Raw genomic sequence first — 27903 nt, 5'->3', positions numbered from 1 at the left:
GTATGTATGTGTGTGTGTGTGTGTGTGTGTGTGTGTGTGCGCGCGCGTGCATGCATGCATGTATATATATATATACAATTACAAAATACAAACACACAGCTTCAGCACCATGCCTACAGCCTTTGAACCTCTGAACCTTTGTTCAGTTGTGCTAAAAAAAATAAATACTCATAACTTATAAAGTTTACATACATACATACATACATACATACATACATACATACATACACACACACACACACACACACACACACACACATACATACATACATACATACATACATACATACACAGATACATACATACACACATACATACAATATTGTATAAGAAGTAATATGGTTAGTGCAAAATACTTGTGTATGTGCGGTGATTGAGACATAGCTCTAAGAGAGTTGCCTCCAAGATCTCTGTTGAGACACAGACAAGTAATACTCGTCTGTGGTTGAGAACGAGTGAAATATTCAAGGTGGTGTGTAGCGCCCTCTCTGGCTGAACACCTTACATTGACCATAGACCCTACACCCTGGTGTAGGGTCTATGCATTGACTGACCTTTTCAAACATTTTTGTAGTACCTCAGACTTGCTCAAGTCAATCTTTATTGAATACATTTTTGAAGTACGAAATCAATGTGTTCAATTGTGATTGCTTATATAAGAAACTGAGAAAAATAAAAAAATGTTGACCACATTTTCCTTGAAATGAGGAACAAATTCAAAACATTTGAAGATTAGGAGACAAACAACCCCAAATCTCCCAAGGGAATAATAGTGCCAGTCTCGTAATACCTCCACCATTGGGAGTTGAACAAATGTTATATTTTCTCCCTAATTGCCTGCTTGTTTGCAAGAAAGATATCTAAAAAAAGTAATCGCTAAACCAAACAAATATATTTTGATAAATATAAAAGATATATCAAGTAATTCATATAAATATTCCATTTTATTCACTCAATTGGTCTGTGTCCCTCCCTCTTCCTCCTCCTCCCCCTCTCTCTCTCGCTCTCTCTCTCTCTCTCTCTCTCTCTCTCTCTCTCTCTCTCTCTCTCTCTCTCTCTCTCTCTCTCTCTCTCTCTCTCTCTCTCTCTCTCTCTCTCTCTCTCTCTCTCTCTCTCTCTCTCTCTCTCTCTCTCTCTCTCTCTAAGAACTGTCAGAGTAGCAACCAAAATTTCACTATTAAAGAATCACATTTCAATGGTTTAATTTATTAGACATCAAAATTGTGTACAGTTCTGATAAATAAATGAAAGAGTAATCTACTAATAATTATTATTGGAGTTCTACACATGATTACACATCTTTTGATAGTGTCTCAGCTAGATAAGTTTGAGAATTGGTAGAGAAGTAAACATAATTATGTGAAAAGACTGTAAAAAAGGACATGTCTGAGTATAAATGTGTTCTGAGTTTGAACGACAAATGCGAGAATAAATTCTTTCCACACTTTACACTCTGTCGTTATATATGATAAAAATAATCTCTAAGGCTAAAAAAAAAAAAGAATTATTTCTGGTCAGTGCACACATCACTTAAATACCCTCACATCGGTCACACTTTAGGCAGAATGTCCTGACCAGAAACACTTCTTTTTCTTTCAGCCCAAGTTTGTATAGTTTGTATGGAATGGTTGGCGTTTTATTTCAAGATTACAAAAATTACAACGATAAACAACATATTCACTTATGTATGGAATTAGACAAAATGGAACATATTTAAATTTTATACATATAGTAATGAAGTAGATATACATGTATATTGAACAATATATTGTGTGTATGTCATAGAAATAGTCAGTTCATGTCATGTACTCTGGGATTCAAACAAGTTTGTCAATCTCTCTACAAGTGATCCTGCAAACAAGGTTGATTGTAAAATTCACTGAAAAATTCAAAATATACATTCAGGAAGATGAAAATGCAAATGAATATATATAAGAATCTCTGAATATTTACCACACCGTCTATACACAAGAAGCAAGATACAAATGTGTCTTTTGTTGCCTAGTACTATAAATAAAGTACATACAATATTACCAGTATATCTCACATTGTAGATATTTATAGATAATCTGTTTATCTAGTCTGTAAGGTATGCCATGACAGGACACTTACAGTCTACTATTTATCATGTTACGGAAATCTACTTCTCAAACTACAATTGCATTTATATGAGTTGTAAATCATATCATCATTACCAGGCATTGTTCACAGAATTCAGAATAAAGTAAGTCAAAATTCAAAAAAGGGGAAAAAAAAAACTTTAAACAAAACATCACATGAATAAACAAACATTTATTTTTAACATTTATAACAATCATGCTATTCCTATAAGAGACTGGAAGATCATTCTTTAGAACCACGACCCAAAATATTAAGAATATGTAATGCATATGTAAGTCACTCAACCAAGCTTTCAAAAATTTGATGCAAGATAAAGCTTGGTGGCAACACTCTGCTGTAAACTAGAAAGACCTAACTTGATATAGAGTCTGGTTCCAGGTTTCTTGCCCCTGTAATCTATTCTACCTTATTGCCAATCCATTTGATTTTTAATACATTAGTTAAGAAGCAGACCTCATTAAACAAACATATATTTGGTCCAGTGTTCTTCAGTCCCACCCTACATCATAGCATTACCCAAAAGGTGCACAATTATGGTTCTAATTTTGCTCAAAGAAATTCAGAAGCAGACATCATAGCAATGGCAAGGCTCGATCTGACATCTTGCAGATTCCAAGCTAGCCACTCCAACTATTTGATCATCATGAATGTCTGTCTCCTTCATTTTGCTTGAATTCCAAAACAGGCAAGGTTAAACTCTATATACACAAGACCTCGGGACAGAGTCCTTCAGTTTAGCCTGGTATAACATAACTCCTGGTGACTCTGTTAGTCAGTCTATGGTTAATCTATACATTGGACCTAGCAACAGAGTCCTTCAGTCTAGCCTGGTATAACATAACTCCTGGTGACTCTGTTAGTCAGTCTATGGTTAATCTATACACTGGACCTGGGGACAGAGTCCTTCAGTCTAGCCTAGTATAACATAACTCCTGGTGACTCTGTTAGTCAGTCTATGGTTAATCTATACATTGGACCTAGGGACAGAGTCCTTCAGTCTAGCCTGGTATAACATAACTCCTGGTGACTCTGTTAGTCAGTCTATGGTAAATCTATACATTGGACCTAGGGACAGAGTCCTTCAGTCTAGCCTAGTATAACATAACTCCTGGTGACTCTGTTAGTCAGTCTATGGTTAATCTATACACTGGACCTGGGGACAGAGTCCTTCAGTCTAGCCTAGTATAACATAACTCCTGGTGACTCTGTTAGTCAGTCTATGGTTAATCTATACATTGGACCTAGGGACAGAGTCCTTCAGTCTAGCCTAGTATAACATAACTCCTGGTGATTCTGTTAGTCAGTCTATGGTTAATCTATACATTGGACCTAGCAACAGAGTCCTTCAGTCTAGCCTGATATAACATAACTCCTGGTGACTCTGTTAGTCAGTCTATGGTTAATCTATACATTGGACCTAGGGACAGAGTCCATCAGTCTAGCCTGGTATAACATAACTCCTGGTGACTCTGTTAGTCAGTCTATGGTTAATCTATACATTGGACCTAGGGACAGAGTCCTTCAGTCTAGCCTGATATAACATAACTCCTAGTGACTCTGTTAGTCAGTCTATGGTTAATCTATACACTGGACCTGGGGACAGAGTCCTTCAGTCTAGCCTAGTATAACATAACTCCTAGTGATTCTGTTAGTCAGTCTATGGTTAATCTATACATTGGACCTAGCAACAGAGTCCTTCAGTCTAGCCTAGTATAACATAACTCCTGGTGATTCTGTTAGTCAGTCTATGGTTAATCTATACATTGGACCTAGCAACAGAGTCCTTCAGTCTAGCCTAGTATAACATAACTCCTTGTGACTCTGTTAGTCAGTCTATGGTTAATCTATACACTGGACCTGGGGACAGAGTCCTTCAGTCTAGCCTGGTATAACATAACTACTAGTGACTCTGTTAGTCAGTCTATGGTTAATCTATACATTAGTCTATAACAAATATTACATCTATACTACCCTAGTCTACTCTATTTTTAAATAATACCAAATTGGCAGTAAGACATATCTCATCAGTAAATACATTCTGAGTAATAAGTTGTTGTAAACATACCAAATAAACTGATTGTCAATCATAAATGAATTCCTTCCCACAAAAAAAATTCTCTGAATATTATTAACAAATTATCATAAACCAACCAAATAATACTGATTATGAAGTATAAATATTGCTGACAAAAACTCTTTCCTCGGCATAATGAATACTCAATTTGTAAATTGCTCATACTGATAAAAATTCTCTATAAAAATGTTCAGTTTAGTTTTGATTTTGCAAAGTACACCTCCTACTTATTTAAATAATGTTGCAAAAAAGTCACATAATTTTCAAAATAAAATAAAATTTATAGTTTGAAAAACATTCATACTTATGAGTTATGTTTTATTTTATCTCTTGAATAATTTTTTGGTTATTCGTACACAGGTACACATGTATAAATACTTACAGTGTTGATAAATTTGTACTTACAAAATATATCAATGACAGAACTGAGTTTAAAGTTACCTGGTCCAACCTGAGACACCATATTTGTCATCTAGATAAATACTGAGATAAAATTCATCTTGTATCCTGTTCACGTTTATACCTTTGTGCTCAAATGAAAATTCATGTGTGTTCAATGGTAAACCAAAGTATCAGATTCAACTTTTGATACAAACACAAAATTGAGTACAAAATAAGCTCCAGTGCATTCTGTTGACCTTGACAAAATAAAAATCATGGATACTGAAACTGGACACTTTGAACGGGGAGTGAAGGAAGCAATCTACATCCGGGCACTTAAACCATTATTGAACAGAGAGGGAGAGTGATACAAACTTCCAGGCAGCTTATGAGGCTTATTTCAAGTTTGTGTTTGGATCAAAAGTTTAATCCGATATTATTTATGAGTTAACAGGATTATAGGAGTGCTGTCTGTCTGTGACTCTAATGTCAATGATAATACCTGGGTATGCCCAAATATTATGACATCACCACAGTGACATCACCACACTATTTGTTGAGTTTGCCATTATGTGATACAACAGCTCTGCTACAAAACTAAATATAGCAGAAAATGTACTAACTCAACACATCACCTTATCATATCACACTTTTCACTTTTTCATACCTCAGTCCTACTATTGCTGCATGTACAACGATAACTCATGTGGAATGCTTGTTTTATCCAAACCATAGACAATGTGCTCTAAGTTATAGCACCATCACACATATTGCAAAATAATACACATGTAAAATATACACTGCATGTGCAAGAATAGCGCCATGCTATAATATTATTCTTGGCACAAATTTGCACAAAATAAACATAGTTTTCTTGGCCTACATGATGCCTTTTCTTCTACTTACAAAAAACTGGTAAATGTATAAGTTAAGCGATTCTGTTTTATAGCTTTTTAACTCCTGGTTGTATAGTGAAAAAAAAGAAATGGTTACAGCTGTCACCATGGTTACAGTACATACCACCTGTTTGTATGTTTGTAACAACTAGTAATATACTGAACACATCTATTGTTGTCAAGGTAACATGCAATCTGTTTCTATGGTCGAAACAACTACTGACAGGATGGATATCTACAGTTGCTATAGTTACATCCATCAGATATCATCTTTCCCCATTTGTGTAACAAACAGCTATGTATTGACTGAATGTATATCTATGGTTGTCATGGTAACATTAGTTGCCAGCTGATTTTCATTTTGATTGTCAGTTTCTTGCTCTACGCGGTGGCCTACAATCTTCAGTGCTGACACTTTGGCACGCTTGTAAGCATCCACAAATCCAAAACCCAAACACCTAGACAGAAAATAAAGTTTATCAAAATTCACAAACAGGGCTAGAGACATTTTAAATGTATATACATTCTATTCTACAATAGTCACTGGATACTGTGCTCCAAGGGAGGTAGTTGACTGGGCAATGGTGTACACTGGTGGTAGATTCAAATTACAAGCATAAATGAGGGGTCAAATGTCTACATTCTGTCAGAAAATAGAAGTCAAAAGTCTTGAAAAATTTGGAAATCAGCAACTTGGAAACAATGTTGTCCAACTATGGGGCCCAAAGTTGTACATGTATTCAAAGAAGGGGTCCAACCTCTAACTTAGTCTAAGGCTTAAAAATCAATTGATAAATGTATACCAGTCAAAAATGTGGGAGGGTTCTAAACTGCAGTGCTGTGTATATCCCCTTTCTATGTGAGTACTAGTAACCTCCCCCTCCCTCCCAGCACCACCACCATGCTGAGAAGACTGGACAGAATAGCGCCCCCTAGTGTCAAGAGAAAGAAACATTTTATTTACAGGTAGTTTTCTAATTTGCTAAAAAAACATCATTTCTAAACAAAATTGTAACTTAGTGGAATATTGATTGGATTGGATTAATAAGAAATCATATAATCATGCTTCAACAACATAAGTTGGAAGTCTAAATGTAAGTTGAAGTTCAAGATAATTGGTCATTAAATATTATCCTTACCTTAAACAAATGTATTCTGCCATAAGACATGCTCCAACACTGACAATTTGAATGACTGAGTTTGGAAACTTGACACAAATACAGTAGACACCAATAGGAATACCAATCATCACCGTTACTATGATACCAGTCTGTATCAATTTCTTAGAGTCAAAGCCTTTCATTAACATAAATCTGCCTTCTCTCACTTCATACTGTAGAGGGCGACAAATTCAATAATTAGTGGCGTATTGATGGCATGTAGGCACATAGGTAATAGCTTACTATTCTAAATTTAAGGAATTCTCAACCATTCATGTACATAACGTTGCCAAAAAAAAGATGTTCATCCAGTAAAAACACCTCTTGGATATGTATTGAAAATTGACTTTACAATCGGTCTTGCGAAATGTAAGAACAACGTCGTGAAAAGATTGTAGATATTATGTTTTGCTGACTTTTCACCACAGTAGGGTTGTTTTCACCCCGCTTTAGTCTAATAACTATACATGTGGTCATTTTCTACAATCTCTCTCTACACGTATAGTGAAATGGACAAATTCTACTGAAAATCTAGCTAAATCTCCTGCTGGGGAAATCAAGGGTGAACAGCACATGTCAATAGTAATCCATCGCACACTGACACAAGGTCGTCATTGGTTACTTCGTTCAGTTTACTACAAACTCAACCTCCGTTTTAAAGTAAGTCACGTGAGAATGTGATACCATCATCATGTTTATACCAACATTCCAATAGCATTAAACTACTGCTGTCAGTGGTAAGAACAGAATGTCATACTAAAGAAAGCCATTTGACTAGACGGTGGGGAGAGAGATTGTAGAATACAACCACATGTATAGTTCCTATTACTCTACATTTCTACAAACATGCATGATTGAAAGTATATGTTTTCTTTACAAAAAATGAGAATTACTGACCTTGACTTTGCACACTTTACAACGTAAGTTATCAGGATTGTCAATTGACTAAAAGGAAAACAGAAAAGATAAAAATATGTCAAACATGGTGGTCATCTGAAAATATATGATATCAGAAACTAAAACTTTTATTTTTTTCACAACAATCTATTACCAAAAAAATGTCATTCTTCTAATAGTAGAGTGTTTATGGTATACAATAGCAACAATCTGATAAATTTCTATGTGACATGAAAACTACAGAGTTTCCTGGTGATACATCATATACACAAGTGACAACTGCCGACATCAGACCTTTGAACAATGGAACCTGTAACAAACAGGGAAAGTGAATTGGATTAATAACACTTGGCACAGCTTGTTGGAAGTACAGAGACATGTATTTCATTCCATCATTTGATAAGAACAGTTTTATGGCCACTTCACATAAATAGTTCATGTTCACAAACAAATTTCTAGTTCCCCTGTCTTTTCATGTACATGTATAGAGGCCATAAAACTGTTCTTATCGAACAATGGTGTGTAATACAAGTCTCTGCTGTTCCAACCTACTGCGCAAGTGTTACTAATTGAAATCATTTATTTACTTTCCCTGATGGTAACAGGTTCCGTTTATCAACGGTGTGATATCGGTAGTTGTACCACGCACAAGCCAAGTTGTACGTGTTTCACCAAACAGAATATAATGTCATTTTACATACCTCCATAAGCCATTTTTGTAGACAATCATGATGTACTGTGGCAACATCTCCTTTACATCGACATGGCTGGATAAGGGCCCCAGCATCAGTTCTGTCAGGATCATAGCAAATCCAACAATCATATTTACCTACAAGAAATCATCAATTCAATAATTAGTGAATTGAAAACAGAATTTAGGAAGATAATGACTTTTTAAATTTGTGTACATGAAATCATTGTAAATGAACTACAACTTATCACTTCCCAAGTAAAATGATTCCACTTGTTTATAATGTTCTCATCAAGCGTATGACAACAGTTTCAATTCATTTAAGTTAAACAATAAGACCTACTTAGTATCACTTGGTCTATAGCTCTGTAAGACAACATTTGTTCACACTCACAGTGCAATGCTAATCCAACATTGGCCTTCTATTAAACCTGTACATGAACTTTTTCAACCCTCTGATGAGCATGCAATACCTGACACACACTAGATAAATTGGTCACATGATAAAAATGTACTCATTTTATAAAGCTGAGGTAGATAAAACATAATTTTGTACTTTAGATTGGATGTATTAACTTATTTATTTATTGTTGTTGTTGTGTGTATTGTATATATTTGTAAGTTTTCAGGATTCCAGATTTATTATATCATATTGGACATGCCCAGATAATATTTACTGTCAATTGCCAAATGTATTTATAGGGGTTGGACTAGATTAGTTGCAATCACCAACAACTGAAAGTGATAAGGATCAAACCTGCTATGACATGCAGATCACTAACAACAATCAACCAATAAACTCTACAGTAAGATAATTTAACTCTGAAATGACAAATCAATGATAAAGTCGCCATGACAATATTTCCATGACAACATATCTTACTTACCTGCTATTGGCTCTGCTGCTGCAGTGGCATCATATGATGGATGATGTTTTAGTGTGAGTCCTGAATCTTCTGTTGATGACGAAACACCCTTAAAAAAAAATGTAACAATGTATTTTTCAACATCTCTTTCAAAATTTATTTTAAGATTGCATGAAATTTCATTTTTCAAGAATTATTTTGTGGCATGCTGTCAAAAGAATACCAACTGGATAGCTGTCAACCTCAACACATGGACAGAATAAATAGCGCCCTCTATTCTACTAGTTCAAAAATGAACATCGCCCTCTATAGTATTACTCAGAGAATGAAAAAAAACACCTTGTTATTTACATCCCAATATTCTGTTATCTGATATGGATCTGTTATCTTTCCAAACCTTATTACACCCATACATAATCTGTTTATACATTTAGTCATACTAAAATGCCATTTTTTGTTCATGAATGTTCAAATATAATCCACACCTCATCATAAAAATAGCTCTCTTTTGGTTATAGCACAGAACAATAATACTATTTATTTCATGAAATTTACAGTGATTAGTTTTTCATTAACTTGTTTACTGTAAAGTAGGCAACATTAACCTTTACCAGAGAGTCTCATTATAATTATACTTGTGTGAAGTACACAACTTGATACGACAACGATTTATATTCAGTACAGCAAGTGACGTTTTACCTACTCCAGTCATCAAACTTAGTCAAACTGTCCATTTATAAGTCATCTTAGCCCAGAGACTTGGCTGTTTGACTCAACATACTGGCTTATGTTTACTTTTTAATGGTTGATAGATTGACCTTTTTTTGCTTAAATTATTTTGAATAAAAATAAAGTGAATAATATGTTCGGACAAATAACCAGTGAGTCATTAGTTTCTGGGCTAGTGTCACCTCCACAATATGCAGTAAAGCAAACAATGGACTGTCTGACAACACCTGAATTTGCTGAAATGTTACTCCACATAATTTCCTGATTGCTGTCACCTTTTTTTTTGGTCTTTTTTATTTTGTTTATAGTTTTGTAACCTTTTGTACATAGGCTGGAGGCCTCATAATGCAATAAAACATTATTATTCAATAAATGTTTTCAAACCATCCATTACATTTCATAAAACTGACAGTTTGTCAAAGTTGACTGAAACAGGTGACATAATACTCAAGATAATATCTTTGACTTTTTACATTTAGAAATATGTGATACTTTCCAACCAAAATTTCAAAGATTGCAAGGGTTCCTCCCACAAGTTTACAGAGACTAGCAAAGTGATTTAAAATTCAGCAGTACATATAATAAATTTTTCAAAAACGTATGAATAAAGTATTTATTAGAAATCTTTTACAGACAAACCTTCTATTTGTTGAAGGTGGCTAGTTCTTGGGAGAAGACATGAAAATATTCATGAACAGTTTGGGTTTCATAGGATTAATTCTGTGATTCTAGCCCAAAATAAGAGTTAACATATAAAAAATTATTAAAAATGTTCGGATTTATTGGTAAAGTACTTGGTACTTACACTTTCCTCTTGTGAGTCTCTCCTTAGAAGCCTAGTTGGATTCAAAATCCATAATTTATCTGGTCTGTTGAAAAGTAAATAGAAAGAAAAGTTAGTTGTACGATAAAATTAGGCAGCTGAGATGAAACTTTCATCATTTATATTTTAAAAATAAACTTGCATTCAGATCATGGGTACCTCTATTTCTCTTCCCAACAACACATTGTAATATTAGCATTTTTATGAGAAATGTGAAACAAATCCTGAATTCAATAAAGGATGTACTCATAGAAAATAATTCCTACTGGGCAATAATGACATCACTGCTGAGGATAAAGAAGTGTCTTTACTAGTAGCTGGCAGCCTTTTCTACATCAAGTATTTTAGTGACTGACAAGTGTTTTCATCAAGGCATATCCTAAACCATCCTGTACGTTATGATTGCAAGCTGATGGTGGTTGTCAGGGGCAACATGGTATTATGTATGATACACAACAATGATGTTCTCCGTGGAATTATTCCACAAGATGGTTCAAAGAGTAGGTACTGCTGGTTATAGACCATTATAGAGAATTTGGGATTGGGTTGCTGTTTTGAAAATAATAATAAATAATAAAGAAAACTTTGGTTCCTTTTCATCAAGGGGGTACTCAGATATTACAAGATTGATTGGCACATTTATTACTTTGAAGGAGAACACTGCAAACATCAAAGTACTTGACTAAATCATTATTATTTTAATACCTTTCCCAGTTCCACAGTACACAAGGAAACCATAAAACCAGTCCTATTTCAACAGTACGGAATACCACATTGTAGAGGTTCCAACTTGTAATAGGTACTCTGTAAATGAATGCACATGTAGAGGTGAATAAACTTTACAACTCTGTGAACTATAAGTCTACATACAGGTATGCTCTATATATAGAAGTAGGTTGGTCCATAGACCCTACAGTTGGTCAAAGACTACTGTTTGTATGAGTGTACCTGTGTGTTTGTCTGTCTGTGCATGTATTATCAATCTATATATGTCAATATATGTGTCCTGTGTGTCTGTAAGGTACACCACGACGGGGCACCCTCATACATTGGTCAACCCCGGTGAAGGTGGAGTGACACAACATATATTACAGTCAAATTTATTATATGATGGGCTTGCTGTATTAATCTAAATTTTAATTGTTTGATGGATTAGGTACTAAAAATGTCGGAAAAATAGCCATGTTGAGTTCCAATCCATATCTTATAAGCTAACCACATAAACAAACTTACAATACAGCTTAGCCATACTACAACATACCTGTCTTTCCACAGAGCGCTGGTGACATTTAAAATAAGAAAGAATGCAGCAATAATCTGTAGGATTGCCTGTGATATCAGACCTATTCTAGACTGGTGAAGCTGTGTAAGATTAAACGTTGGTGATGCTGTGGCAAATGCACCTCGTACCTGAAATGAAAAATTTCATTTACTATATAATACCTTTCTCAACTTTTAATTTCAATATCATAGAATATATGTGTATACTGTATGTCAACACCATAGTGTCGACAATTCAATTAGCGGTATTAAAGCAGGTAAAATCAACCAAGGATTTCCAGTCATTTTACCAGGGTTCCAAACAAAATTATTGTAGATATGTACAGAAAACTATGCAACTTTTACCACTTTCCCACTTTCTTGGGGTTCCCCAACCTTAGCAGAAACACTGCATATCTCATACAAGGTATGGATAAAGAGTAATTTATGTATTGAAATCTTTATTTCTCTGATATTGGGCCAGTACCATGTAGGTCTATTATTCCTAAATATTTTTGGTCATTCAGCCAATAGAAGTACAATTGACATAAAGAGTTCTTGTAGCTATGAGTCAAATATGAAGAAACTCTTCGGTCACAAGTATTTTCCGGCTGAGTGAAAAAAAATATTTTTAATGTTTTGACTCATATTATGAGCACCACGGAATCAATGACGTTGACATGTGTTGTCATGTAGAATGCAGATTTAAATTTCATATTTTCTGTTCAAATGTGTACAACTTGATTTGCATGTGATATAGTTTTCATGCAGTCTTCAGTGATTGGCTTAGATCATGTCACATGCTATGTACTAGTGACCCATAGTGACCTAAAGTTACATACACCGTGTTCTCTTTTTCCTAGGCAATGATTTGCATTGACTATGGAAAGAAAATGTGCCTGAAAATGAGAGTTGACGGTGTCAGTTATAAAACACTTATTGCCTTGCCTTATTCGGGCACTAGTCGACATCATATTACCCCTCATGCTGTTATGAAGCTTTCAGCCTCTGTTGCTGCATAACATCCCTCGTGGTGATAAACGTCTTCTAGTAGTCTCAGAGTCAGGCAATAAGAGTTAAAATATAACTAGAACTAACCTTGAAATAGACTTCAACTCCATAAACCAGAAAGAAAACCACCAATAACAACATTAGAACTGCGTAGCAACCAATAAATATACTCATGAGATAATCCTTTCTATCACTGAAATGTACAGCTATAAACTGTACAGTTAGAAGTAAATAAATAAAGACGTTGAAAACAATGAAGGCTACAAATGACTTGCTCAGGAAGCCTGGTTTGTCCGAATCCTTCTCAAGATGAAATGCCTGCAAAAAGACAAGAAAATTTTCAATAAATATTGTGTCCTATATATTCATAATGGTGATAAAATATGAATTTTGTTCATTTGTTTCCATGGGTCTCAACTGTGGGGACCAAAATTTTGTGTTTGTACCCAATTGATTAACTTTACTAAAACATATAAGAAACATTTTTATTTGATTTATAGATTGATTGATTATTCATTTATTTGATAAAAGATTATGTTATGTCGACATGGTTCTAATCTACCATATCTTCTATGTTCAGATTCCCCGCCAATCCCCTCTCTACAAAACTGTCTTGATTTGATTTCTTCTTATAATGTTGAAACTTTACAAGTCTTGTAGTTTTTCTATTTCATGCCATGAAACTATATAAAAATGCAAATAATGTTATATAACTTTATCAATTCCTACATCACTGGTTCTGCTGTTTTTGAAATATGAGTCAAAACATTCAACTGTAATTACTTTCCACATTTTTTCTTTGATATTACTGGTGCTTGTATAATTATGTATTTCTCCGATATTTGTCTTCAGTCAGCTGTAAAATACTCATAACCTAAAGGATTGTCACTACTCATCTAGCAACTTGCTGTAACAAAGGCCCCTCAGGTCACTCATATTTTCCTTGGCTCAACAAAGAAAAATATTGGGAAATAACATCTAATTGTATGTTGGCCTTCAAATACTGAATAAATAAATCGTGGATGTTTACTATACAAGTACAATCTGTTTATGTCTGAGCATGTAGATAAAGGGTGGGTAGCTGGCAATAACAAACAGATTTCATACCACCTATTGTCTTTCTAAAACTAGACTAGTTTGATATTTTTTCTCAACCAAAATGATGATATTGTGATAATTTACATATCAATAGCACATTATTGTTATGTAAATTCATATAATGGTACTGCTAAGAAATCATAGAGTTGAAAGTCACAGTAATAAATAAACTGCTATGACAGAAGCCCATGATGTGCAAGTGTGGCGCACTCTGGGTATTTGCACGTGTGCTTGCAGTGTTCTCTGTGGACAAACTTTCCCACAAATGAAACTATGGAAGGCCAAAGTGTCTTGAAATGAAAGTATTCGCCTAGAATCCGTGTGAATTCTGCTGGTTTTTAATTTGTTATTTCTTCAGATGGGGAAATCAAAATTCAAAATCCCCATTGCTTGGATCCTAGGCTATGGAAGTATGGGCCTTGGCAATGTGCCAGCACAAAAAACATAGTATTTGCAAAATCATGTAGTCTAGTTCTTGACGACCGTGTTCCAATGTTACATTACGTTATCTTCACACATTATGCATTATAGTAATGTGTGAAGATAACGTAGTGTAAAATCGGAATACGGTTATCAGGAACTAGACTAAAAATCCTGCAAATGCTACTCACTGTAACAGTAACTTCAAACTTGTCATTTTCGTACTTTTTGAGGACTGTATTATCACAAACCTTGGCACATTTTTTGTCAAATACTGAAACTTTAGAACACACAGCTACATGGCTTTTAACAGAGACAGTAGAAAACATTATGATAGAACCTTACCTCTGCCCAGAAGCATACAATGAGAGACATCCCAGTGATAAGTACAGGGTAGTAGGCAGCCTGTAGACTGTTAGCCCAGTGATCATCAATATGTTCCTGTCAAAAGAAAAATGAAAATAGCAGCTATTCAAAAAGTTTTCCATGATTTGAAACACTCACTGATCCAGAAGACAGTGAGTTTATTTATTTCTAATACTGGTTCTATGGTACTATCCTTTTGTACTTTGTATTTTCAATATCATCTATTTAGTGTATTCCAATCAAATGTTCCAATTATCCTTCATGTTTTTAAGTATTACAAAGAGGACCAGAATGGAAATATGTTTTTAACTTTTTTGTGTTATCCTTGGCAAAGATATTTTATCTGTTTATTTGGCAAATAAAAGCAATCAATCGGTCAATCTTGAATCTACTGAGTGTGTGTGTGTGTGTGTGTGTGTGTGTGTGTGTGTGTGTGTGTGTATGTGTGTGTGTATGTATGTATGTATGCATGTATGTGTGTGTAAGTGTGTGTGTGTAAGTGTGTGTATGTGTGTGTGTGTAAGTGTGTGTATGTGTGTGTAAGTGTGTGTGTAAGTGTGTGTAAGTGTGTGTGTGTAAGAGTGTAAGTGTGTGTATGTAAGTGTGTGTGTATAAGTGTGTGTGTATGTGTGTGTGTGTGTGTCTGCATCTGTGTGTGTGGGGGGTATGTGGGTGTGTGTGTGTATGTGTGTGTGTCTGCATCTGTGTGTGTGTGTGGGGGGGTATGTGGGTGGGTGTGTGTGTGTGTGTGTGTGTGTGTGTGTGTGTGCGTGTGTGTGTGTGTGTATGTGTGTATGTGTGTATAAGTAAGTGTATGTCACTGAGTATACTTATACTTGTGTTTATATTTGAGGAGACAGCTACATGATACAGTTGCTCTTTTGCCCAAATATTTCTGTCCTGCTCTACAGTATAAGAAATGAAATAGCATGTAATGTACAAGGATTCCAGGCTGTCCTGTTATATATAATGAGTCATTTAAGTCATGCTTGGTAGTTTGCATAAACTTCAACTTAGCAGTAACCCTGAAATGTATTGTCTGGATGCCAACATGATATCAAATCATCTCTAGTTCTTGAGATTTGATGAAGGATAGCATTAGACTACAAAATGTATGACAATAGGAGAGATTTGATAGATTTACATGGATATTTTATTGAGACAAAACAAACTGTTCTCATTTGTCTTCTAAATTGGCAGGTATCATAATTTTTTCTTCAGATAACCATCAACAAATGTCATATATAAGAAACTGGAAGCTTTGATACACTTACACAAATCTATTGTCTTCCAAATTTGGTCATATCATTTGTCAAATATTGTGAAATTTTGACAGCTGTTGGGTGATTGCGTTTTGGTTACCAAATATGTAGAAATAAATGTGCAAACACAAGTGAGACAACTGGACAAACAGCCAAAAGTTTGTTGAACCTACTCCCCCCCCCCCCCCCCCCCCGTCCCCAGTAAATGTTGTACATACTAAAATTAACTGTGATATAAGCTCAACAACCCCAAAAATGTTCATAAAAATCAGTGAATTGACGCAAGGAAACATGATCTGAAAATTTAGATTTGAAAAAAACTGAAAAAAAGTCATCTCCTAGAGGGACAAATTATCATATCCTTTCGTTGGAAATCAACAGGTGGTTATCTTATTTCTGATATTTTTTATCTTTTTTTTCTTGCTGATTCAGGAAAACACAAACTTTGAAGAATTTGCACGTCTTTCCGTCAGATTCAACATAAATAGAATTGACAATTGTACAAATTTGATGAGTTGAAGAAATAGAGAAGTAAATGAATCCTGGGGTCAACAAACTTTGCTGTCACATGACTACATAACTAGAGCAACTTGGTGTGACCAAACAGGTTTAAACTCTTTATATGCTTCAGTTCATGTGTTGGTCAAAATAGCTTTATGCTACTAGAAAAACATGGTGTAAAGTTTGTTGACCTCAGCTTGTATAAATCTGATTGGTGGCTTGAGAGTCATGTGATCAAACACTTTGATTTAATTGGTTGGTTAACAATAATTTGAACATCTTACATCTCACCTGTAACTAGAATGAAACCTTCCAGTCAGTGGTGATAACTGTGATTGATTGCTTAGTTTAACACTAATTTCGCCTCTATCCTGTTTGTTCTTAATTGTGTAAAACGCGACTATTTACTCAGACTCTTGTCCCAGTATGGTACGTGATGGCCTAGAATCTGTACACTGCAGCTGTCTATCTTCACAAAATAGACAACGATAACATCAAATTCAACAACCCATCCTCACCCTTGTCACAGAGAATCTACTCCCTTCCCCCAACCCCTCCCCCATTTAAGTCTCAAATACTCAAAGGATATAACTGTACTCATCAACACATCGTTTTCATGAACCCCCTTCAAAATTAAAGTTTTATATCTATACTTACAATAATATGTCTTCCAAACTGAGATTTTTTTATTCAATTTTTTTGGTATAACATTTTCCAAGTTTATACACTTTTGATATTTTTATTGGAATTACACACATCGCGCCTAAATTCATTACTTTTGAGTCATTGACTATCATTTTCCTTTCATTTTAACTCACTCACTATCATTTTTCTGTCCTTTTAACTCACTGACTGTCATTTTTCTGTCATTTTATATTTTCTTTCATTTTAACTAAATGGCTAACATTTAAAATCCTTACCTGGACAGCAAAGTAAAGTCCTCTTGAAAATGTTGCTATAATAATGACACCATATAATAATTTTTGAGTTGTTACTTTCAGAGCTCTGGCTAGTGACGGCTTCTCTAATTTGGCAAATTCTGCTTTGATACATAATACCTAAAATTCAATATATATTAAAAGGGTTAATAAAAGGTAAATATCAAAACAGATTCAGTTTAAATTTAAGAAAATTAAAAGTACTGAGCAAGGGATATAGTCACAATAAGATAGAATCTGTGAAATGCTGTTGTATTAATATCTCTTTCTCTCTCTCTTTCTCTCTTTCTCTCTCTCTCTCTCTCTCTCTCTCTCTCTCTCTCTCTCTCTCTTCCTTGGAAAGAAAATATTTTGCTTTTGAGTTTCTTCTTTTTTTTGGCTAAAACAACTTCAATACAATATAAGATATGACATATGTAGTACATTACAGAACAGGACTATATGTTGTCCTTTAACAATATTTTGTGATTATTTTTTCAAGTGTACTTACCAATTGTACCACGCTGACAACACATAAAAGGAAAAATATACACCCAAAGGCAACATGATATGATAAATTACTCTCTGTACAGTCCCAGCCTGCATATTGCACCTGTGAAAAACAACAAAACAATTCACTGAAATTTCCATACTTACTGCAATAAATTAAACAATTTACATAAATATTGCTGAAATAGTTATCATAGCTACATTACCATTTTTGAGGTTAAAAACATATAAATTAACAACAAATGTTTAAAATCTGTCACAGTAACATACATTTTGAAATGTTCTATTTCTAACAGAAATCAAATTTACGAAATCAGACTGTATGAGAAGATGACAAATGATAGGTTTCGCTAAGATTTGGGAAATACTATTTAACACAGTAGTCAGTGGTAAATCAGACAAAGTTTCAAAATTTTCTTTGAATGTTACTAAAACTTGAAGAGCAACCCTTGAAAAATGTAAGGGAAAGCATTGACTTTAATTTATTCCCATTGTTTTCATGTTTCAGCTAAAGTTTTAGAAACCAGGTAACAGAAGAGAGAATCGGCTAAAATAATGTTATCAAACTCATGTTAAAACGCCGAGGGATGTCAGCTTGATTTTACCAGCTGGTGCATAGTTTAAACGAAGCAACTAATGACAACTCAAAGACTACTCAAAAAAAGTCAATATTTGTCCAACACTCCCACACTTTCACTTCTGTATTGTACACTACAAAATTGGTGAAAAGATAATAAGTAAAGTAAAGTTCACTTGGAAGTCAGGAATTGTGGTGTCTCGACTAAAATGTCAGTCCATATGAACATACACTAGTACTAGTATGGTAGTTTGACTTGACAAGGACTCAACACGGAAAATTCCACTGAATGACGGATGTGAATCTACTAAGTAAAGCACTATATTTATAACGAAACAATGATTGAACTAAAATATCATTGTTTCAAAAAATCAAAAACTTGTAAATAAGATATTACAACTTAAAATATAAGTACAAACAGCAAGAAAAATTTCATTTTGTTTGAGGTAAGTTTGTGAAAGCCACTCAGGGCCACGTCATACATGCTGACGTGCGACCCTTGAGAAATTCTTACGGCAATCATACACACATGAATTTCATCCGGCAATCACACACACATATGAATTTTGATGTTTGAAGAAATATCTTACACAAAAAAAAATAAAAAAGTTTTGATGTTGTAGATGAAGACTACTGAAAATCCACAAGTTTCTCATGTTTTAAATATATATTTTGGAGGAGTGGCTCATGTAAGATGGGCACAAACAAACACAAAACAGAACATATCAAAATATTGTAAACCCTGATATTTTCACCATGAGAACATTTTGCGATTTTACAGTCTTCAACTAGTTCTCAAAGACTAATATTTGACTAATTACCAGACTGGTATATTGAATTCATGTAAAAGAAGGCATTTCAGTATTAACTACATGTACTTTAAGTTTTTTACACAAACAAGTCCTTCACGAAGATTTCCAGGTTTACAGTAAACTGTAAGTGATAGATAGGAAATACCCATGGAAAGGACAGATTTCAGAGTTTATAACGATCATTTTATTTAAATTATCATCAATTCATGTCTCCTGCAATATCATGTAGTATTAGTTTCCGGCCAATATTGCAATTATTCAAGACTATTTTTACTATCTTTAAGTCAATTTTCAAATTCTTTTCACCTCTATATTTTGCCCTAAGATCTTTGAACGTTACTTCATATGTTTGTTTGGTGCTAAACTGACTATACACATTTAATATACAGTATTTGGAGTAATATATCATGTACTGGGGAAGACGTGTCAACTAAGGATATAGGCATTGTAATATTATTTAATGTATAAGTTCATTAAAGTTGTTTATTCACATATGTATAGTTTTGCGTGATGTAAGTTTACAGAAATATACACATATCAAAATCATTATTAATATAATACTTTGAAATCTGTTCAGCATTTTTGTTAGTCAGAAACAGATTACACTGATCTGAACAACTCATGAATTCTGTGTTGCTTCCCTTTCTGATAGTACGACTCCGTATCCATTTAGGAAGGCATTTGGATTTACATTATTTTCTCATTCTTTCGCTGACCTTCAAATGTTTCAAAAATATTTCCAGCAGAGTGAAAAATTATAACCAACATACATACATACATACATACATACATACATACATACATACATACATACATACATACATACATACATACAGACATACATACATACATACATACATACATACAGACATACAAATGAATTGAAAAATGTTAGAGTAACTTACTTCACACGTACACAATCCATCTATACAGACGCCCCGACCTGAGCAATTTGACGGACACGGCTCCATAGTACTGACATCAAACATTGCTGATAGCAGAGTTGAATAGCTAGACAAAGTACTTCCAACACTCCGCAGTGTGTTCATATTGCAATCACTCCTTGATGTTAAAACAACAACTGCAGTTTTCTCTTACTACATTATGTATTTGGTTTTTCTCTTAAACCTGGAAAAGATTAAAAGACAACGCAAGTCATTCAGTAAAATCGTAAGATTTTGTTTACAACTTAAATAATGTTGACAAAAGACAAGCACACCTGATGCAGTTTACACTTAGCAATATATAGTACATTTTGTTTTTGCTGAGATTGTGTTCATCATGTAATTAAAACACGATTAAAATGAAGAATATTATCAGCAATTTTACAAAATATATTACTAAAGGTAACTTTATGCTGATCAACAGGATATGCCAAACTCTGTGTTTGTTTTCTTTGTAGTACCGGTACCATGTAAAGCCAAATAATCTACTTACGTGTGAAAAAATAAATGATACCACGATGTGTAAATTCGACCTTGTAGCAAACTACAACTTTACTTTTATAAATATTTTGTTGTCATCATAACTTTATCAATTTTATTTATTACTTTTATTTCAATCCTTAGTAAAAATTGATCATTTTTTAAATAAACTCTGATCAAAAGGAATGGTTTGACCAAATATAGTGTGATGCATGTGACAAAGTACAGTGGGTGTGGACGAGAGTATCCATGTTCTGTTACGAAACATTTGTTCTCCCACATGGTGAAAACTGTAACAATTACTTCAAAGCAAATATTGGAAGCGTTAATTTGTTATAAAAATTCCTTAATAGTTAAAATTAAAACAAGAATTCCCAGCAATGTATTCTTTTAGTGTTATTTTATAAGACTATATCACTATTCATTGAGAAAATATGTCAGACCATGGAGGTAGTTTCTACCTGGTCGATATAGCTAAATCTAGACAACTGTTCAAACTTTCAACTTACACCATGAATTAATCTACACGTAATTGCTTTCCTTGTTGACGCTTATTATACAATTTATGCTTTCTGTATTATGTGTATGAAAACACATGACACACAAAATATTTTGATAAAATCTTATCAAATCTACATATTACTATACTTGACAATTTTGAACATTACGCAAAGTGACGCTTATTGCACAATTTACATTTTCTGTATGTGTATGAAAACATACACATAAAAGATTTTAATAAACTCTGATCAAATGTACATACATATTATTATAGTTGACAAATTTTAACATCAAGCAAAGTGTAACACTTCTGAAAGTATATTTTTAAGCAGTAACTGAACAACTGTTATCAAAAAGAATTAATACACAGATTACAATATTTCCTTACATAGTAATTCAGCTGAAATATTCTAACTAAATTACTTACGTTTTGAGTTTGGAACTAATACAAAATACTCATTGATTGAAAATCGCAAGACTTTGAAATAAACAGGAAATCGAAGATTACAACACCTTCAAGATAGATACTGTTGGTTTTATTTAATACTTCTACATAGATGTACAATTGTGCACAACGTTACATTATTTCCATATTGATCAACATATCTTCAAAGGCTTGAGATTTTACATTTTTTCTCCTAATTTTTGGAGTTACCAATGTTTCAATTTCTGTTGTGAAGCTTGCACATACAGGTGTTTACGTTACATAATGTAACAAGTGCACAAATAATCTCTAATCATGTAATACCTGTCCACTAGTGGCAAAATAGTTCTTTACTGACTTACAAGTCTCAGAAGTTTTGAGGTAAACTCTCCTACACTTTTAAGTTTGAAGTTTTCTTATAATGTTACCAAAACTGTGTAAATACAGTCAAAAAATAATGAAGCGACAGCATAACTACCTTACCCCGTCTAAATAACATGAAAACTCAGCTAGTACCAAGGAAGCTGAAGCTACTAGTAGAAATAACACAGCACACACTTGGCTGGGGAATCCAAAACTCTAAACCAAGTGATGGAAGTATTGTTGAAGTTACCGTACATACAGTATTTCCAATCCCTTCCAAGTTCTAAATTACGGTAAAATTTCAACTAATATAATCTGATCTGTAATACTTAATAACTGATCTCAAAATACGTCACATGCCAAAATTACTCATGGTCTGCTGACAGCACAAGCTATTTTCATTGGTCGTTGCTGTCAATCACATGACCAGACCTACTACATTTTGACATAGTTCTCGAAACTTCAAAATGTTAGAAATCAACACACATCAATCTCATCACTTCTGTTGTTGTTTGTTGGTGTTTTTATATTTGGATCACTGCCAAATAAAACATTTCGAATTTCTACTATCCATATATGGTAACAAGTATTTGCATATACCTGACCAATCATATTTCTTTGCTTTTCTGGAAAGCCAATCAGAAGTCCAAAATTAAAGTAGTTCGCAACCAGAACTCTGTATTTGGGAGATTGATGTTAACTGGTGCAAAGCTTTGAAATCTGTTTCACCATCTTTAACATCTCTGTTACCAAGGTTCCCCAATTTTACTAAAACATTGTCTTTTTCAAACTTGAATCTCAAGTAATTCTCAGCCAATATCAGTCTTTTTGATGTACTACAGCAGTTCACACTAATATTTCTTCTCACATTTCTAAGTCACTGTACCAGGAACTAGACTACAGAGAGAATAAAAGCCTCAAACACCATTGCTTTTTTTCTAAGAAAGTAAAAAGCACATTTCAAAAATAGTTCTTCATTTTTATGTTATTTTTCACATGAAAATATTTTTTTCAAAAACATATAAAACAATTTAACTAAAAGTCTCTCAATCCCAGTCTGGATGTCAACATGGTTTCTAACTAAACCACAAATGCATGGTAATGATAATGTATAGCAACTAGACTATTCAATCAAACTCTCAAAAGTTTGTTCACCCCTGTCACCCCTTCTAAAAAGTTTATTGACCTTATGTCAATGACCTCAATAACCCTAGTGGCCTGTCACCTGACCCGAAATGCTGTGTGCAATACCTTTGGCCTGTATTTGTTATCTCATGTGGCCTAGAACCTAATCTACGCATACAATTATACATTATACTTCTCCAAATACCATCTTCAGACCACAGCTACAACATATAATATGTGACCATGTACAACCAAAACAGAGAACTGATACCTGAAGTATGAAAAGTTACAGAAGAAAAACACTTCTAGAAAAGCCCCATTGAGATATCTCCAGTAAAATCAACCTTGTTCAGTTAGTTTTTACATCCTTAATATTTGACTTCCAAAATAAATGTTATCTGTAAACGACATAACATGTCTATCAATAGTTGTTGGGCGGGGTCGACAAGGGAAACACATACACAGATCTGATATCTATACAACAAGGGTTCATAAGATTCAAGTTTATGTTTTCTTATTTTCATCTTTGATTCACTGAGATCTCATTTATTGGTCTAATTAACTGGAAGTTGTTACTACTATTATCAGAGAATATCTTTTTTTGCAGGGTACTAAAACTGAATTTATAGCATTTAGCATGGCATTGAAGAGTCTGGGCTTCTTGCCGTTGAGGTCCTCATTGAGGTCCTCATGTATGGACAGTAAAATCATAACACCCACTTATAAACTCAAAGTTAACATATTTACACTGATTTTCCCATAGTTACTAGGACTTTTGAGGATGATTTCTATCACATTTATAACAAATATAGCGTTCTCCGTTGAATATATTCACCAGAGGACTCAGTTTGGTGGCCAAGCTTTCCTGATAATGAGATAGGAAGTTCTATACAGGGGTGTCTTAAAATAGACATGCTCCTAAGCTAGACAAGTATCTTGTTCTGAGAAAACACTGAATACATAACCAAATAAACCATGTGAATACACTATTTCTCATTTTACCATGCTACCCACTGAGTCACACTGACTAAGCAACTCTCTAAATTTATACACAATTTTTGTCAGTTTTACACCCTTTTGAGGGCAAAAATCTGTTTACAATACATGTTAGTAAAAAAAAAAAAAGAAGTTTGTTTCCTTTGCGATATAAAATATTCTGAAAACAGTACAATATTTAGTAAGTCTCTATACCTTCATATCTTGTTCTCTGATTTATCTTGCCTGTGTTCTCTGAAGACAAAGTCAAGATCAATCAACCCATATAAAGATACTAAGCTAGTCAGTTTTAAGGCCAGACACAAGCTGTCTACGACAGCGCCCTAGCTTAGAACCACACTCCATATGTCAAGGTCTTCCATTTACAGGAGAATGTGACCACCAAGCAGGATATAACCTTACTGAACAAACAAAGAGATCTACACAGCTAAATTTATCCAATCTTGTGTTTGCCTGCTAAAAAAATGTGTGTACTTTTAATACACTCTGCTCTATATTATCTCTCTGTGGCCAAGAAAGGGTATGAACACTTGTGTTCATTCCTACTGAGTCTAGAGATTACCTGTGGTTTCAATATCTTCTCACTCAATGCCATGGATACCCTCTAGACTAATGTATTCCTACTCTAGAATCTTTTCCTTTTAGATAATGTTGATTGTTGTTTCTGTATGTGGTGATGTACTTCTGTGAAGGTCATCCAACAATGAAAGACAATGACAGTACTAAGCTGTTATTCCTACCCTGAAATCATGATCATTCCATGACATTCATATTATTTTTTTAATTTGGTGTCTGTGCTTTCCTGTTAAAGTATTTCCTGCGTCACAGGAATCCACCAATACACCGAAGTATTGCAATTCAACTACTGATGTAATCTTTCAATAGTGAACATAGATGGCATCACTTCAAGGCCAGCAGTATCTCTACCCCTCCCCCCCCCCCCCCGACCTCATCCCCACTTCAGTCATGACAGGTTAATTGTCACACTCAGAGGGATCAAAATACAGTGTGTTTGTTAGAAGATTAAACCAAAATATTCTAGTCACCTTGTGATTTTCCTACTAAGGTCATGTTGGGAGTCAGTTTCTCCACACAGCCATTTTGTTCCAATTACTGACATTGTAGTGTCCCAGACTCTCTGCTGGAGGTGGCAGATATTCTGAGTAACACAGACTATCACCAAAATCAGATTGATGTGAGTCAGAAAGCCTTGAATTGAAACACTGTCATGTTTTCCTTGATCATTGCACTAGGAAAACCTTGACAACATGATGTACATTGATTTGTACATGACTGTATGGTAGTGAATCAATGTCAATGTTTGGTAACACTCAGTATTTTATAACTCGTCATCACTTTTATAATAAGAATAATAAATCAATTCTGCGTAATCTTCTAAAGAGTATCATTTAAATTACCACAAATGGGTTCAAGAAATTTTATCATACGTTTGTGCAATGATCACTTTTTGTCAAATAAATATACGTACAGAGAAAAATAATTATTCATCTATGTAAGCTGTAATTGACACTTTATTTAGTCACAAACAAACTCTTCAAACTTTTATTTTTACTTTGTTCAAAAAACGTATTCTCAGTTAAAATCAATTTTAAAAATCTGGGATCACTGTACAATTTTTTTAAAATAACGGTTAACATAAAAGTTAAGTCATTTAAAATCATTATGGTTTTCAAATACTCTGTCAACGCTATGGAAAATAAAGATTGTTAGTTTCCTTGAAAACAAGACAGTGAAACCCCAAATTTCTTTTATTACCTCAAACGGACCAGATACAAGCTTTCGTTTATCAAAGTTTGGAAATCATTGACAACCTTGAATTTTCATGGAAATTAATTTTCTCCTTTAAACTGTACTGAATAGTCACCTCCCCCTGTCCACTGTCATATATGGTTTCCATCGGTTTATTACACACTTACTCTACCATACTGATGGTAAACAGTCCATTTGACTGTTAACAACAAAAAATCAAAAAATGATGACAATATGTAAAATGAAATCTGATTAAAATCTGATGAAGGACATTATGTTCATCAGACGTAAACACAATAGAACACCCAAAGAACTGTGTGCACAGTAGACAGATAAAATGGTAAATAAAATGGTGTAAGCAAATTAACCTTCTCATTGCCTATATTTCAATCAGATCGAGTAAAATGGTAGCTGATACACTTAGAGTGGCAGGGTTGAAATCGGTAAGTTGATGGCCCAAGCCTCATACTGCCATTTGATTCTGAATGGTTACAGTCCTTGGACAAATACAAACAACCATTGTGATCCAATAAACCAAGATTTATAATTGGGGACCTGGTAGGATAGAGGTTGCTTTGTGAATTCTTTAATCCTATACACTTGTAATGAAAGGAGGGCTGTTGTGCCGATATATGTCTGTGTAAGAGGTAATAATTGTACAGTAGTGCTATGATCACGACTTTTATTGCAGAGAGTGCTTTATGGTGTGTATATATTATAATTAGCATGGAATCCATGCGTGGGAGTTTTGATTTCATTATTTCCCCAACACTAAATCAAAATTCAAAATACCTAGTTGCCTTTATTCAAGGCTAGGCTAATTATGTATACGTGTATATATGCAGAAGTTAGGTTGCCCAACACTTTTTTTATAATACTAGGCAGGAAGCCATTTGAAGACACTTTGGGTCTTTCTATGCTGACAGGGTAGATGGATAGTACTAAGATAATTACTAGTATTAACTCTAATCTATGGTGCAACATATACAATAATTTATGTTATGATTGTAAATTAACATGATTAATATATTGTGAAAATACATATTTAAAAAAAAATGTATTGTCTTTTCATATTTGCATTCATTTTACTACCAAGAAAGACAAAAAACAGTAAATATTTTCTTTTCCAAACAAACAGAAAACCATTTGTTTGTGTGGCGGTGTTTACCCATGACCTGGTTCATCACCTTAAATCTACCCCCTCATTACCGAAGTGGTAATTATCATGCGGTGGTCACGCACTGTCATTGTGTCAGGCTATGACCAGGTGTTGTAAACAACACAGCAATGCCCCAATAACTGCAATATTTACATGATTTTGACAATAGCGCAAATTACTGTAACTTCTAGCTACCTTCGCGAGTACTTTCCCTGAATGGCTGTACAATTTTTTTTCCTGGTTTGACGGTTATAGGGAGAAAATGGAAAAGACAAAGGCATATTATAATGAGAATGGTGATATGGAAATTGTTTATGACGCGTCATGTTTGGCTTTTGTAGCTTGTTGTTGACAGTTTTAACACTTGATAGCAAAATTTACACTTTCTATACAGTATACAGGGGAATGGAAAAGATTGACATAAGATTGACATGAATAATTTCATTTACAAAGTCACGTCAGCTTCCATTCCCCCGTTAGTCATTCCACGAACTTGACACGACGGTTCGCGAAAGACAGGACGTAAGCCATATCCTGAATCACTGAATAAAGACGGGACAGTTTTGCTGTCATTCAAAACTGGTCATAAATTCATGAGTTAAACTTTATATGGTAACTCACGTTCATAATAATATCATTTGCTGATTGACTACATAAGATATATGAAAATAAGGAATTATAAATGTATTTACCTTAGATACTTCCATTGAGTCAAAAACACGAGTCCGATACTTGTGAATCATTTGTAAGAAAACATACAAGCTTAACC

At 34.1% G+C, this 27903-nt stretch overlaps 1 protein-coding gene across 2 annotated transcripts; it reads right to left on the bottom strand.

The window, feature by feature from the left end:
* Positions 1–1202: 1202 nt before the first annotated feature.
* On the bottom strand, positions 1203–27903 carry LOC144440817 (uncharacterized). 2 transcript variants are annotated; one of them, XM_078130226.1, is made up of 14 exons: positions 27827–27903; positions 20278–20500; positions 17985–18086; positions 17477–17614; positions 14773–14868; positions 12997–13227; positions 11900–12048; positions 11344–11442; positions 10621–10684; positions 9108–9195; positions 8231–8358; positions 7530–7577; positions 6612–6805; positions 1203–5930 (listed from the first exon to the last, which is right to left on the bottom strand). In XM_078130226.1, exons 2-14 carry the CDS (start codon positions 20419–20421, stop codon positions 5768–5770), a joined length of 1644 nt encoding a protein of 547 aa, XP_077986352.1. In that variant the 5' UTR covers positions 20422–20500; positions 27827–27903; the 3' UTR covers positions 1203–5767. The 2 variants fall into 2 exon arrangements, with proteins under 2 accessions (XP_077986352.1, XP_077986353.1); XM_078130227.1 differs by lacking the exon at positions 27827–27903 and adding an exon at positions 22205–22574.

Source organism: Glandiceps talaboti, chromosome 10 (genome assembly GCF_964340395.1).
Source record: "Glandiceps talaboti chromosome 10, keGlaTala1.1, whole genome shotgun sequence".
In the NCBI taxonomy this organism is placed as follows: domain Eukaryota; kingdom Metazoa; phylum Hemichordata; class Enteropneusta; family Spengelidae; genus Glandiceps; species Glandiceps talaboti.
Note: the sequence above shows the minus strand (reverse complement) of the source record. Positions and strands in the feature narration are given on the sequence as shown.

Bases quoted from the DNA above. Each gene is read 5' to 3' on its own strand.
- LOC144440817 (XM_078130226.1), bottom strand. From the start codon at position 20,421: ATGAACACACTGCGGAGTGTTGGAAGTACTTTGTCTAGCTATTCAACT. The intron at 17,615-17,984 runs GTAAGTACACTT...ATTGAATTTTAG, and splicing joins TTGTCAGCGTGGTACAATTG to GTATTATGTATCAAAGCAGA. The intron at 11,443-11,899 runs GTATGTTGTAGT...ATTCATTTACAG, and splicing joins AGCGCTCTGTGGAAAGACAG to AGTACCTATTACAAGTTGGA.